Source organism: Zea mays, chromosome 5 (genome assembly GCF_902167145.1).
Source record: "Zea mays cultivar B73 chromosome 5, Zm-B73-REFERENCE-NAM-5.0, whole genome shotgun sequence".
Classification (NCBI taxonomy): Eukaryota; Viridiplantae; Streptophyta; class Magnoliopsida; order Poales; family Poaceae; genus Zea; species Zea mays.
Genome location: NC_050100.1, coordinates 24,765,563 through 24,779,167, shown reverse-complemented (window position 1 = coordinate 24,779,167; position 13,605 = coordinate 24,765,563). Strand labels below are relative to the sequence as shown.

At 51.1% G+C, this 13,605-nt stretch overlaps 1 protein-coding gene across 1 annotated transcript; it reads right to left on the bottom strand.

Annotated features, from left to right (window-relative positions):
• Positions 1–685: 685 nt before the first annotated feature.
• Positions 686–5,349, bottom strand: LOC103626124 (protein DETOXIFICATION 19). The gene is made up of 5 exons (XM_008646506.3): positions 2,545–5,349; positions 1,763–2,281; positions 1,591–1,677; positions 1,092–1,506; positions 686–991 (listed from the first exon to the last, which is right to left on the bottom strand). Exons 2-5 carry the CDS (start codon positions 1,780–1,782, stop codon positions 863–865), a joined length of 651 nt encoding a protein of 216 aa, XP_008644728.1. The 5' UTR covers positions 1,783–2,281; positions 2,545–5,349; the 3' UTR covers positions 686–862.
• Between the last annotated feature and the right edge of the window lie 8,256 nt (positions 5,350–13,605).

The window sequence follows — 13,605 nt, the reverse complement described above, 5'->3', positions numbered from 1 at the left end:
CACAAGGTTCTACTGGATGTAGGTAGCTTGAAGTAAAAAATAGCCTAACCAACAACTATCGAGCATCGTAAGTACACAGTTCAGGAAACAATATTACTCATGCAAAAGTGGGAAAACCCAAAATCCAAGCAGTGTCGCGGCTAGGCCCTAGCGCGAGGGCCACGCGGTGGAGGAGGTCAACAAGGGAGGCGGCGAGGTGGGGCTGGTGGCTAGCACCAAGCAGGTGGGAGAGGAGACGACAAGAGTGCGCGAAGAGGCAGCCGCAGCAGTGAGGTCGGCGGTGAGGAAGATGTGGGCGAAGGAGGGAGCTGGTGGGAGAGAAGGTGGTCAAGGGCGAGAGCGGAGGAGACATCGGCGACCGGAGATTGGAGTGATGGCGACGGAGGCGGCTGGGCGACGACGGTAGGGGTGGAGGAGAGGGCAGCGGCGTGACGGAGGGCAGATACAAGTTTTGAGAATTGGGAGCAAGATTGGGGCCGAACCTGGACGGTGACTGCGGGTTGCTTTCTACAAGCCTAGAGGGGTTTTCTAGAAAATGTGCAAACACACGCGTCGGCAAGGCACGGATCGTTGCGGCCGTGAAGCGCGGAGGAGCCACCAATTCCGAGTGTCTTTTAATACTTTAGACTAGAACAGGAGGCGCCCTTACGGGCGCCCTATCAACAAAGTGTCAGCTATATTGGTGTATCAGAACATTTTTAATTCCTATCTTCGAGATTCCAAATGTTACAATCTGTAGTGTTACACTGATGATGAATTGATGAGCAAACACCAAACAGCTCTGTCGAAGCCTGATGCTGATGGTTCAATGTTTCAGCAACAGCACATGGCAAAAAAGAAAAGAAAAACTCTTTCTAGAATCCTAGCAGACAAAATCGTTGTCCTTGTTGAACATGGTCAGGTCTAACTCCTGCCAGTTGGTTCGCAGGGTGATAAAAAAGAGGACGCAGTTCTGGCAGAGGAGGCTACATATCTGCCCCATCCACAGCCCCTGGACGACACAGGCATGCATTGTTAATTTGGTACATTAACATTCATTAATTATTTGGTACATGAACATTCATTCATTCAGAATAGAACAGATATTGTACCTTGGTTTGGAAGGCGAGCGTGAATCCGAAGAGGATGGCGAGCGGCAAGCCGATGACATAGAAGGCCACCAGGTTTGTCCACGCCGCCAGGTGCTGCCACCCGCAGCCCCTGGTGACGCCGCAGAGTACCCCCTGCGTGGAGTCCAGCACGACGGAGCCGATGAGCAGCGGCGTCATGGAGGCGAAGGCGCTGACCACGGCCTCGCTGGTGGTGAAGAGGCGCACCCAGAGGTCATGGCCGAGGCCCAGTAGCAGCAGGAACACCACCCCCAGCATCAGGGACAGCGCCAGCGACACGGTGAGCGCCTTCCTGGCGTTGGCGATGTTCCGGGCTCCCAGCTCGTTGGACACCCTTGTGCTGATGACAGCGGCGAAGCCATAGGTGATCATGTATGATATGGCTTCGGTGTTTTGGCTGCTAGCAAACACGTAGAAATTACCACTTTATGTATTGTCGAAATGAATGATGATAGTAGCTAGAGTAAGTTAAGTTAATTACCACATCACAATGATGGAAGTGCTGAGCTGAGAGTCGGGCATCAGCCCTGCAAATAGCACAAGGATCTCGAACGACAAGTACTCGAAGCTGCAAGCCAAGCCATGCCATGCCACATTTTCAACAAAACAAATCTACAACACTCTGAAATTCAAGGATGGGTTACACGATATACCTTGGTATTTTTCTTATCATTCAGAATTGAATTGCCTTCTTTCTTCAATGGAACATAGGAGCTGCTTCGGCGTCTATTTCCTGTACTATAAGATAAATACCATAGCCTCTGACCATTATATGCAGAACTTCATAGTTTGGTTAACAGATAACCATGGTAATAGATAAATTTCAATGGAAACTAAGGAAAACCTTGAAATGGACGTGTCTGATTGGTTACCACTTAACAGTTACATGTTAAGGGGAGCAGAACGACAAATAGATGGTCGCCACTTAACGCGTCTGATTGATGAATAACAAAAGTAGTTTGTGCGAACAGAGCAAAAAATATAATGATATATAACCAGTATGAGGGACATAATGAAGAAGAGATCAAATTGTGTGCATAGAAGTTTTAAGTTACCTTGTCTCAGACGGTCGCCACCATCCATCACGTTGGGCATGCTGGTTATTATGTATCAAAGGGATACTTACATTTGTCCAATCATCACCTGGATTTATATCCATAGGTTTCATATGGCTGGAAAAAGGAAATGAATCAAAATTTTCAAGTTATTTTTTGCCTGAGCATATAAAATACTAAAACAACCAAATAATGCTCTATAACATGCATTACAATCATATATGTTTGGGAGATATACTTTGGCACAGTTAATATCACACAGAGATAGAATACATGAGAAATATGCTTGCACGATTAGATATCAGGCATTCATACAAGAAAGATGGCACCATTAACCATGCACAACCAAATAATGAATGCACCATCAAATAGGAACTGACCTTTTTGAGAGCACCTTATCCAGCATTAGGGAAAACATACTAAGGGTTTGAGAAATTATTCACCGCATTGATGCTTCAAAGGTTGAATTTCCCACAAAATTGGTTAGCAGGAGACAGCCAGAGCAACAATCAAACGAACACAGAGAAAGAGAGTCTGACCATAATTTCTAGTAAAGTTGCAAGTGTTTCTTGTTTTAGCACAAGCCACATACAACAGGGAATCGATCCAAAATAAGGTGACAAGGTCTGCACGTAGGGTTAAACACCACAACGGGAGGTATGTATGTGGTACTGGTAGGGGTGATAATGGATCACGATTCAAAATGTTTCTCCACAATTTGTTAGGGTCCTAAATTAATTTTAGTTCAATAATAAATATAAATATAACCTGATCATAACCCGATCGGATTCTTAAATTTTAGTGTAAAATTTAGAGCCCATTGTCACCCTGGTACTGGAAGACATATTCTAGCTAACGCAATCCGCATAGTTATGTATATAAACGTTACCAAACTACAAGTGCAGCTCCAATTCAATCAGCAAAAGCCAAGCGAACAGTCCATCCACAAAAGATAAGCATATCACCTGTCGTGTGTTCAAACTCCAGATTTGTGTAGGCTGCAAACAAGAAACACAAGAACATGAGTATAAAAGTGCCATAGATATTCCCTGTGATGCGCTTTTCTTCTCCAACCCTGCCTAATTATAATAGAATATATGGAGTGCTAAAGCATTGCTAAGACAACACAAGGAAGATTTTGACCACTTTTCTGCACTTGAGCAGGCACTAATATGTTAATAGGTAGTGCCTTTTAGACTTTCAGTAAAATAAGAAAGTTGACCTTCATAATATTAGATTTTCTGAATACAACAAGTAATGAAATCACATAGTCAAAGCTGGTAGCCTGGCACCGTTAGTACCTGCAACTGATAAATTGGCCAACGAGTAAAGCTAGAACTACTGCAAATGGTGGCAAAATAACATAAAAGACTACTTCTCCTTATCAGTGCAAAAAAATCATTGCAAAGTGAATGCATAATGATGCAACAGAAGGCTTTGTTGCCAATAGGTATGCACGGATGCTCTGTTCCTTGCAGTACTGGGTGTTAATCCATTTATCTAAGAACCAGTAGTACTGGGTGCTCTGTTCCTTGCATGAGTGCACAACATGTTAATGTTCTGCGTTGCTTCACACTAATTTCATGGAAATTTTATCTAAAGTTTTCCACAGTTTTATAAATGACTCATGTAACACTTGTTTGAAAGAGCAATGAAGCATCATCGATTATTCAAAGATCTCAGTGACTCATTGAATACTTTGAATTTTTTTGAATAATTTCACAAAATTCTCTACTAATTTGTGATTCACTGCTTTCTTTTAGATGATTTCAGAAGGCAGATTTTAAAAAATCCTAGTTGTGAGAATTTTTGGAAAATTCAGTCAACTGAATGAAGCAGCATATTTAAAATCTTCTGAACAACAAAACAAGCCTAACTGAATATTCTATTAACATTTAGAGACCACACTGTTCTTTACTTAATGTTTCTTTATCCATATCCATGTTTGGGATTTTTTAGGCTAGGCAAACATAATATTAATGAATGAATGGATAGACTACATGAGTGCTGCCATGCAGATCAAGAGGTAGTACCAGTTGCAACATCTGATCTAGTGTATTCCTTGCAGTCATCGTTTCTTGGATAAACTGCCAGTGGTTCACTGGCATCTTCTCATAGATGAGTCTATAGATCCTATGTATTTGGTCGTGATGACAGCAGCAGTAGGAACTTACCAAGCTTGTTTTGAAGCTCTACTCTGCTTTATCCATGAGTTTGAATCTGCCCTATCATGGCATTCATTTCTTGTCTCCCAGAATGTGCTTGGCTATTTTTTATTTCCATCCTGCAGGACCAAGCCAACTCCTCTCAACCCAAGAAGGCCAAGTTCAGTCCATAGCCAAAACCAGTGGGCACAAGGGCAAGTACGGGGTGTAACATGAGTTCAGGCGTTTCACTCTTCGACATCCTGCGCAGGACTTCGGAGCAGAGCAATCAGGAAAGCTGTAGCATAGTCAGCGGTGCATCGGTTCTCGGCATTCAAATTATTAATAAAGAGGTTTTCTAGGGTGAGCTCGAAAAATTGATAGCTCCCAGGAGGTTCAAGACAGATCACAGTCTCACAGATGGTGCCTGTATGGTTGGAGATTCTGAATTCTGACCACTGGCCTGGAAGTTCACGACGAAAGCTATCTAGAAAAAGGCTTCAGGCGAGGCTCGTGAAAAAGGAGAGGCGAGGATGGCTCCTGGTTGCCATTCATCTTCGTGCTGTTAGTGCCGTGAGGGTGTGCTGTTGGAGCTTATGGTTTAGTAAGGCGTTGAGTTAATTTCGAGCTTCAAACTGTTGAATATAAAGACCTTGCAAGAGTTTCTGGATTGCATCGTCACTATGGCGCCAGTTTTTTTTTCTGCACAGCTGGGGACGGTGGATGTTCCTGAACTGAATGTTGAAGCCTGGCCCTGCTGTAGATTTTGAACTCCAAGTCTTGTTCTATGTGTGCTCGTATGCCCTTCAGATTGCACGCAGAATTTCTTGAGAGGATCAAGGCCGAGTGTAATCTATTGCCTATAGCTGGAACACTGCTCCTCTGAAAGTTAAAAAAAACTTTAATCCTTGGTTGTGAAGCACTTAGGAGAACTACAAGCCATGAATATAATAATTGATCATAATAACCACTTATGTAAAATGATGTCATAAAGCTATACAAATGCACATCTATAAGCACTACAAGTCTACAACTAAGCTAATGAAGCACAAAATCCATTGAAAAAATAACGATATGGGCCACAATAATTGTAATGTATGTATGATCTATTACATATACACACTTTATGAGGATTTTGAAACAGGTACTCTGAATATATTGTCAGCAAACCACAAAAGGACGAATACATCTGGTTCTCATCTGGAGTTCATGTTCACGAGAGACGAATCAAAATCGAATCAATCGGTCGATCCGCCGGTACTGTCACGGAAGCGAACATCGATGAGCGGGGGATTCGGACCAGGATCAGTACCTAGGGCTGGGTGGACGTTGGTGGCGAGCGCGGCCTTCTTGTGGTGGTGCACCGCCGCCTTCTTGGAGACGCCGCCAGTGGGCTTGGTAGTGGCGGCGGCGGCGTGCGTCTTCTGCTGACGGTAGAAGGACTTCATGTCGCCTCCGCCGCCCCTCGTCATGGCTCCGGCGATCTCTCTCCTGCTGATGGCGCTGCTGGTGGCGCTGGGTTGGTCGTTGAAGACGATGGGAATGGGTTGGAATGCGGCAGCAGAGGAGTGGGTTTGGTGGATTTGGATTGAGAGGGGGATGCTGTTTATTTATACGAGAAGCGTGACGAGGTCGATGAGCGCCTTGCGCGGGCGGCGGAGCCGGCCCTCGTCGACCTACAGCGGCATCCGCCGTCTCACCCCGAGCTGTCTCGCTAGGGTTTAACCGCCGTCTGCATGCCTCGCCGCAGTGCATGCCTCCTCTGGCGCCTCCTTATGGCAACGGTGGGGGGAAGAGGAGGAGTAGCTGTGGTGCCTCGGTTGGGAGGATGTAGCGATGCGACCACGGCCTAGCTGCGGTGCTGCGACGACGGAGAGGAGGTGGCTAGCGAGGGTGCGGCGGGAGTCGCATCGACAAGGAATACGTGGTGGTGGCCGGTGGGATTGGGGATTTGGCTAGGGTTGCCCTAAAGGCGGAAGCTGCCTGCCTGCCTGGGTGGGGAGGAGGGGCCGGGGGCGAAGGTCGATGGGGGCATTCGACGCGGACGACTGCTTGCATTCCGCTGGATTGAACGATGAATTCGGGTCCGCTCCACGCGTCGCACGCAGATAAGGTGTCGCCCGCGGAAACGCGTAGAGCGTCCGAAACCCAAGCGTCTTTTAACAAGAAGTAATTTGGATCCAAACCAAACCGTCACAGCACCGTTCAGTTGCGCAATATTCTCTCTGCCCGGCAAATTAAGGTATCGACCCGCATTATTTGCGCATCGGGGGCCTAGCAAGTACGTACTTATTTCTAGCAGTAAAGAGCTGCTGGATGCCATCTGGCTAGCCAGCTAGGCCAGGCCTTAATTAAGCATACCCGAGCTGTGTCAAATCCTCTTCCACGTCTTGAACGAACTAGCCCCATATACTAGATCAAAGACTAAAGGAGATAATGGATCCTCTTGTCTCAGACCTCTATGTGTTTCAAAATAATCTCCACTCTCCTTATTAATGTCGATACAGGCTTTATACCCCTCTCATTACTGTTGAGCTCCTTATTCAATTGATAACCTGTGCTTTTCAAAGCATTTTCTTCTTAAACTATTCCCAGCAAAGCTCCAACTTACACGGCCATATGCATTCTCAAGTCAATCATAAAAACCACCCCTTTCATATTTTCCCTTCTCGTGTTTTATGGAGAATCACCACCTCATCCAAGTGCTTCTTCGTTTCACCATTAATCCAAGTGGATTGGATGATATTGAGTCGGTTTAAATCCATCGCAAGTTAAAATCCACCCCAATCTATTCCAATCCACATGGAATTGGAATAACCGAACAAGACCTAAGGGCTAGTTTGGGAGCCACAAAACCGGAGGAAATTGGAGGGACTAAAATCCTCTCCTTATTTAAAGTTGAATATGAAGGGGATTTTAGCCCCTCCAATCCCCTCCGGTATTTGGACTCCCAAACTAGCCCTAAGGGTGTGTTTGTTTCCCTCCTAGATTATATAAGACTTTGTTTGGGTACTCTAGTATTGATCTCAATCCACGCGTGTTGAGGTGGATCGGGGTGTAAATTAGTTTAAGTTACACCCTAATCTAGCTCAATATATGTGGATTTAGCTCAATACTAGAGTACCTAAACTAGGCCTAAGTTGGATTATGGTCTAAGGATAGGAGGGTAAAATATCATTTTAGAACTATAAATAAGCTACAATAAACTAATATTGGGTAGCTTATTTTATTTTATTAATGATACCAAAGTGATATTTTGTTCTCCTACTTTTCTAGCATAATCTAACTTATATGGTCTAGGAGTGAAACAAACAGGGTCTAAGATATATCTCCCCCTTAATGAAGCAGTCTGTTTCCTATCAACCAACTTTTCAGCTATATAGGTAAGTCTGTTCATCAACATGTTGGTACAAAAAAATTGAATACACCCTTAGCAAAATCATACACCATTTTCGTAAAATATTCTTTGAGGAATATTGAATTATGGGAAACCCGGTTTTAGATAGCCAACTAAGTTCCAGTATCCGTTTGACTGGTTTTGAGAGTTTGAAGACTATAGCTCGCCAAGACGAACCGCTGACGCATTTTACTCATTTCGACGAGAAAAAGACCATCTATAAGAGGAAAAATTGCTATCGACGTCTAGCAGTTTTTAACACATGTAAGTGTGTTAGAATACCGGTCAGGGTTTGGGGTCTTCCCCGTGTAATGACCATCTCACCCATCTGTAATGGGCCTGGCCCAGTTTACTCAGCCTATTAATACATCACCCAACCCTTGTTAGGGTTAGGGTTTTACTGTTCAACATGGTACCAGAGCCACTGTAATTTTTTTCTCTTCTCCCAGGCGCCGCCGCCACCCTCCTCGGTCGCCACGCTCGGCCGCCTCCGACGCCCTCTCCTGCCTGCGCCCCTACGCGCCGACCTCCTCCACCACGCGGGCGGGCCGCAACCTCGGCCTAGTCGAAGGTGCCCAGCCAGATCGGAGTCTTCCTGGCCGGGTCCAGATCTCGGTCGCGTACCGTCCCGACGGCCGCCGCCTCACCCCGCGGTACTTCACCTCCGGCCCCGCGTCCCCCGGCGCCGTAGGGACCGGTAGCAGCCTCGCCCGCCGCATCCCGCTCCTCCCGCGCCTCCTCTACGCGGGCCACGTCCCTGCCGCCGGCCGCCTCCTCTCCGCGGCGCTCCTCCTCCCGGGCTCCCAGGACGAACTTCCCCTCGATTCCCTTGCCGCGCACCTTGCCTCGCTTCCGACCCTCTCCGCTGCCTTCGCACTCCTCACCGCGCTGCGCCATCACCCGCCCGGCCCTCACCGCTCCTGCTGGCGTCGCCGCTGCTCGGCAGCCTTCTCCTCCCTGCTTCACCCGACCGAAGCCGCCCCCAGCGGCAGCCGTGCCCGTCCTGCTCGCGCCCGTCGACCCCGCGCCATCCAGGAGCACCCGCCCGGTGGACCTGCGCCCCTGCTGTTCCGCGCCAAGCAGCGCCCCTGCTGTCCCGTGCCGAGGACACCCGACGCCGAGCATCCAGCCGCCCCTACTGTTCTGCGCCCGGTTGTCCAGCCCGCGCCTCCCTACGCCGGCCTGCACCGGTCGCCATGAGCTTTACCTCGCCCGCCGCTCTCGTGACTGTGAGTGTCCTCCTCCACGACGGCTAGCTCATCTGGGGCATGTTCGTGTCCTTCGATCTAGTCTGGAACCCTATTCTTCGGGACTGCGTCGAGGTCCACCCTCAGGCGGGCCGTCACGTGCCTGGACCGCTTGTCTTCCCACGTGCTGCGATCGCCTCCCTAGCGGTTGAGCCCGTGTCATCTCCCTCCCTTCCTAGTGCCTCTGTCGGGGCACCTTCTTTGGCCCTCTCCGCTCACACCGTACCTTTGCCTCTTCCACCTCCCCGAACCACCACCGATTGGGTGGTTGACTCTGGGGCCTCCTTCCACACTACCCCCACCACTAATTCGTTACTCCACTCCCATCCACCCCACCCCTCACATCCTACCTCCATCATCGTCGGCAACGGTTCCACCCTCCCAGTCACCTTAGTAGGTGCATCGGTTCTTCCAGGACCATTCTGCCTTAACAATGTCCTTGTTGCTCCCGGACTGACTCATCCCCTCCTCTCGGTTCGTCGCTTCACTAGTGACAACCAGTGCTCTATGGAGTTCGACCCCTGGGGCCTCACCATACGCCACCTTCCCACACATGATGTGCTCGCTCGCTGTGACAGCTCCGGCCCCTCTATTCTCTTCACTTGCCCTCCACTCCCCACACAAGAGTAGCCTCATCTCCTGTACTTACTACTACCACCACATCACATGCTCTTGCTACTACCATCACCTCCTCCGCCATTTGGCACCGTCGCCTCGGGCACCCTGGACCTGACGTCATGTCCTAGCTTTCCGGCCACTCCGACATATCATATACTCGGGGCTCTTCTGAGCGCCTCTGTCATGCTTGTCAGCTCGGCTGTCACTCCCGTCTTCCTTTTTCCACTTCCACGTCCAGGGCTGTTCAGGCCTTTGATCTTGCCCAATGTGATCTCTGGACATCTCCTGTCCTTAGCCTCTCCGGCTACAAATACTACCTGGTCATTCTGGATGACTACTCCCATTTCCTTTGGACTTTCCCCCTTCGGCTGAAGTCCGACACGTTTACCACCCTCACTCACTTCTTCGCCTGGGTATCCACCCAGTTCCGGCGCCTGGTCCGTGCCCTGCAGTGCGACAATGGCCGCGAGGTCGACAACAATGCCTCCCGCTCTTTCTTCCTCACTCACGGCGTCCAGTTGCGTCTCTCATGTCCCTACACCTCTGCTCAGAACGGCCGGACCGAGCGCATGATTCGCACCACCACCAACATGATCCGCTACCTTCTCTTTCAGGCGTCTCTCCCTGCCACCTACTGGGCAGAGGCCCTTCATACCGCCACGCATCTCCTTAACCGTCTTCCCTCGAAGGCGGTGAGCCACCCTACACCTCACTTCGCCCTGTACGGCACAGCCCCTATCTACGACCACCTGCGCGTGTTCGGCTGTGCCTGCTACCCTAACATTTCTGCTACCGCCCCTAACAAGCTTTCTCCTCGCTCCACTCGCTGCCTCTTCCTCGGCTACTCCCCTGACCACAAGGGGTATCAGTGCCTGGACCTCACCTCCCACCGCATCATCATCTCTCGTCACGTCGTCTTCGACGAAGATGTGTTTCCCCTTGTAGGCTCCACCCCACCCACCGATCTTGACTCCCTCCTCGAGTCCGACCCGGTTCCCCCCACCCCTGGTGCCCCGTCTTGCGCCGTTACCTGCTCCTCGTACAGCCACGACGCCACAGCTCGCGCCCATTTTCGCGCCACGCGCGGCGCCGTCGAGCCCACCTGCGCCACGCGCGGCCACATCGATCCTGCCTGCGCCACGCGTGGCCCCGTCGACCCCACCTGCGCCACGCGCGACCCCGTCGACCACGCCTGCGCTACGCGCGGCCCCGCCGATCCTGCCTGCGCCACGCGTGGCCCCGTCGACCGTACCTGCGCCACGCACGACCCCGTCGACCCCGTCTCACTTAGCCAACCCCACGCTCGTCTACCACCGCCGCGGCCACGCCACTACCTTCGCGCCCCCCGACTCGGGCCCGTCGACGAGCGCGACCCGCTTCGCCGACCCCGTCGTCGTCTATCACCGCCGCGAGCCGGCCACACCCGCCGCTCTCGACGTTCCGGCGGTCCGCTCCGAGCCGTCCGTATACCACCCGGTCGCCATCCACCGTGACCCCGGACGCGTCCACCCGATGGTGACTCGGCGCGCCGCTGGTGTTCTTTGCCTCGTCGACCGACTGATCCTAGCAGCTGATACGTCCAGCACTCCACCCGACGCTTGCTCCGTGCCCTCCTCCGTTCGCACTACCCTCGTCGACCCACATTGGCGTCGTACTATGGAGGAGGAGTACGCGGCCCTCTTGGCCAACCACACCTGGGACCTGGTGTCGTATCCACCAGGCACCAACGTGGTCACCGGCAAGTGGCTATTTCGCCACAAGCTGACCTCGGATGGCTCCCTCGACCGCTACAAGGCCCGTTGGGTCCTTCGGGGCTTCACATAGCGCCCCGGAGTGGACTACGACGAGACCTTCAGCCCTGTCGTCAAGTTCGCCACTGTTCACACCGTCCTCTCCCTCGCCCTCTCTCACGACTGGGCGATCCATCAGCTCGATGTCAAGAATGCCTTCCTCCATGGCACTCTGACGGAGACTGTCTACTGCAGCCAGCCCACCGGCTTCGTTGACGCTGAACGTCCGGATCTGGTCTGCCAGCTGAATCGGTCCCTGTACGGCCTCAAGCAGGCGCCACAGGCATGGTTCAGTCGCTTCGCCTCCTACCTGGCCTCCATCGGCTTCATTGAGGCTAAGTCGGACATGTCCCTATTCATCTACCGGCGCGGCGACGACACCGTTTACCTCCTGCTCTACGTCGACGACATTGTGCTCACGGCATCCACCGCCGACCTTCTACATCGCACGATCGTCGCCCTTCAGCGGGAGTTCGCGATGAAGGACCTGGGGCCCCTACACCACTTCCTCGGCATCACCGCCGAGCGTCGGCCCTAGGGTCTCTTCCTCCATCAGCGTCAGTACGCCATCGACATCCTGGAGCGGGCTAGCATGTCTGACTGCATGCCCTGCTCCACGCCTGTCGACACTCAGGCGAAGCTCTCTGAGGACGACGGGCCTCCAGTCGCCGACGCGACGTCCTACCGGAGCCTGACCGGCGCGCTCCAGTACCTCACCTTCTCTAGGCCCGACATCGCATACGTCGTCCAGCAGGTGTGTCTGCATATGCACACTCTGCGGGAGCCCCATCTCACCGCGCTCAAGCGGATTCTGCGCTACCTCTGTGGCTCCCTCGACTACGACCTCCTTCTCCGACCATCCCCGACGTCGGAGCTCACGGTCTACACTGACGCTGACTGGGCTGGCTGTCCCGACACGCGCCGGTCCACCTCAGGTTACGTCGTGTTCCTGGGTGCCAACCTCGTCTCTTGGGCCGCCGAGCATCAACCCGTCGTCTCTCGCTCCAGCGCTGAGGCCGAGTACCGTGCCGTGGCCAACGGCGTGGCAGAGGCCTCCTGGCTGCGCCAGCTCCTCCACGAGCTCCACAGTCCCCTCTAGCGCGCCACCCTCGTCTACTGCGACAATGTCAGCGCGGTCTACCTCTCCACCAACCCTGTGCAACATCAACACACGAAGCATGTGGAGATCGACCAGCACTTCATCTGCGAGCGTGTCACTGCCGGTGACGTTCAGGTTCTCAGCGTCCCCACCACGCTGCAGTTCACCGACATCTTCACCAAGGGGTTACCGTCGAGTGTATTTTTAGACTTTCAATGCAGTCTCAACATCTGTACAGGATAGAGTTGTGACTGCGGGGGGGGGGTGTTAGAATACCCGGTTAGGGTTTGGGGTCTTGCCCGTGTAATGACCATCTCACCCCTCTGTAATGGGCCTGGCCCAGTTTACTCAGCCTATTAATACATCACCCAACCCCTGTTAGGGTTAGGGTTTTACTGTTCAACAAAGTGGTGGTACTAGTGCTGGGAATATGGGATGAACATTTTAGGCAAGTACGAACATGATCCCAAAAAAGGAGCTCAAAGCATAGCCCCGCACGAAATAATATAGACTGAGCTAGCATGGTCCGAAGATGGTCCTGAGCCGAGCCTCAAATTCCGGCCTGTGGGCCGGCACGGCCCGATGAAACCCATATTATTTAATTTATTTAATTTAGTAAGGTATATATTTAACATGGTTGTAATATTTGGACTTTATGTGGTCAAATATTACTAACATTGTTTATTATCTTTAATTTAGTAAGATATTGACTTTATCTGGTTGCAATATTTGTATTTTATGTGGTTCATATATATGGACTGGGCTTGGACCGACACAGCCTAACGAAGCCACGTCGTGCTTTAGGGCTGGACTGTGCCACTGTTTCTATACTTTGGACTGGCACGACACATACCACAGTTTTTTGGGCCTTCTTGGTCTGAGCTCATTTGCAACCACATAATTCCCAACACTAGGTGGCACCCAATACAAGAGCAATTGGAAGTGTTGAGAACTACGTTACCACGGATCACCAGATTCGCTTTTTTTCCTCCCATTAGCAGATTAGGCGCGAGAACTTATGGAAGACCCGTCTCCCTTCACAAAACCACGACATATAAAGCACATAAGACACAATATGTAGGGTTGGACCTCTAATCTTTTTTTCACTATTACATATAAGTGGTACATGTTCTATATATAGAGACG

Excerpts from the sequence above, each read along its gene's own strand:
- LOC103626124 (XM_008646506.3), bottom strand. The coding sequence starts at position 1,782 with ATGATAAGAAAAATACCAAG. Across the intron at positions 1,678-1,762 it reads ATGATAAGAAAAATACCAAG|CTTCGAGTACTTGTCGTTCG; the intron begins GTATATCGTGTA and ends CTTGGCTTGCAG. Across the intron at positions 992-1,091 it reads CGCTCGCCTTCCAAACCAAG|GGGCTGTGGATGGGGCAGAT; the intron begins GTACAATATCTG and ends TGTGTCGTCCAG.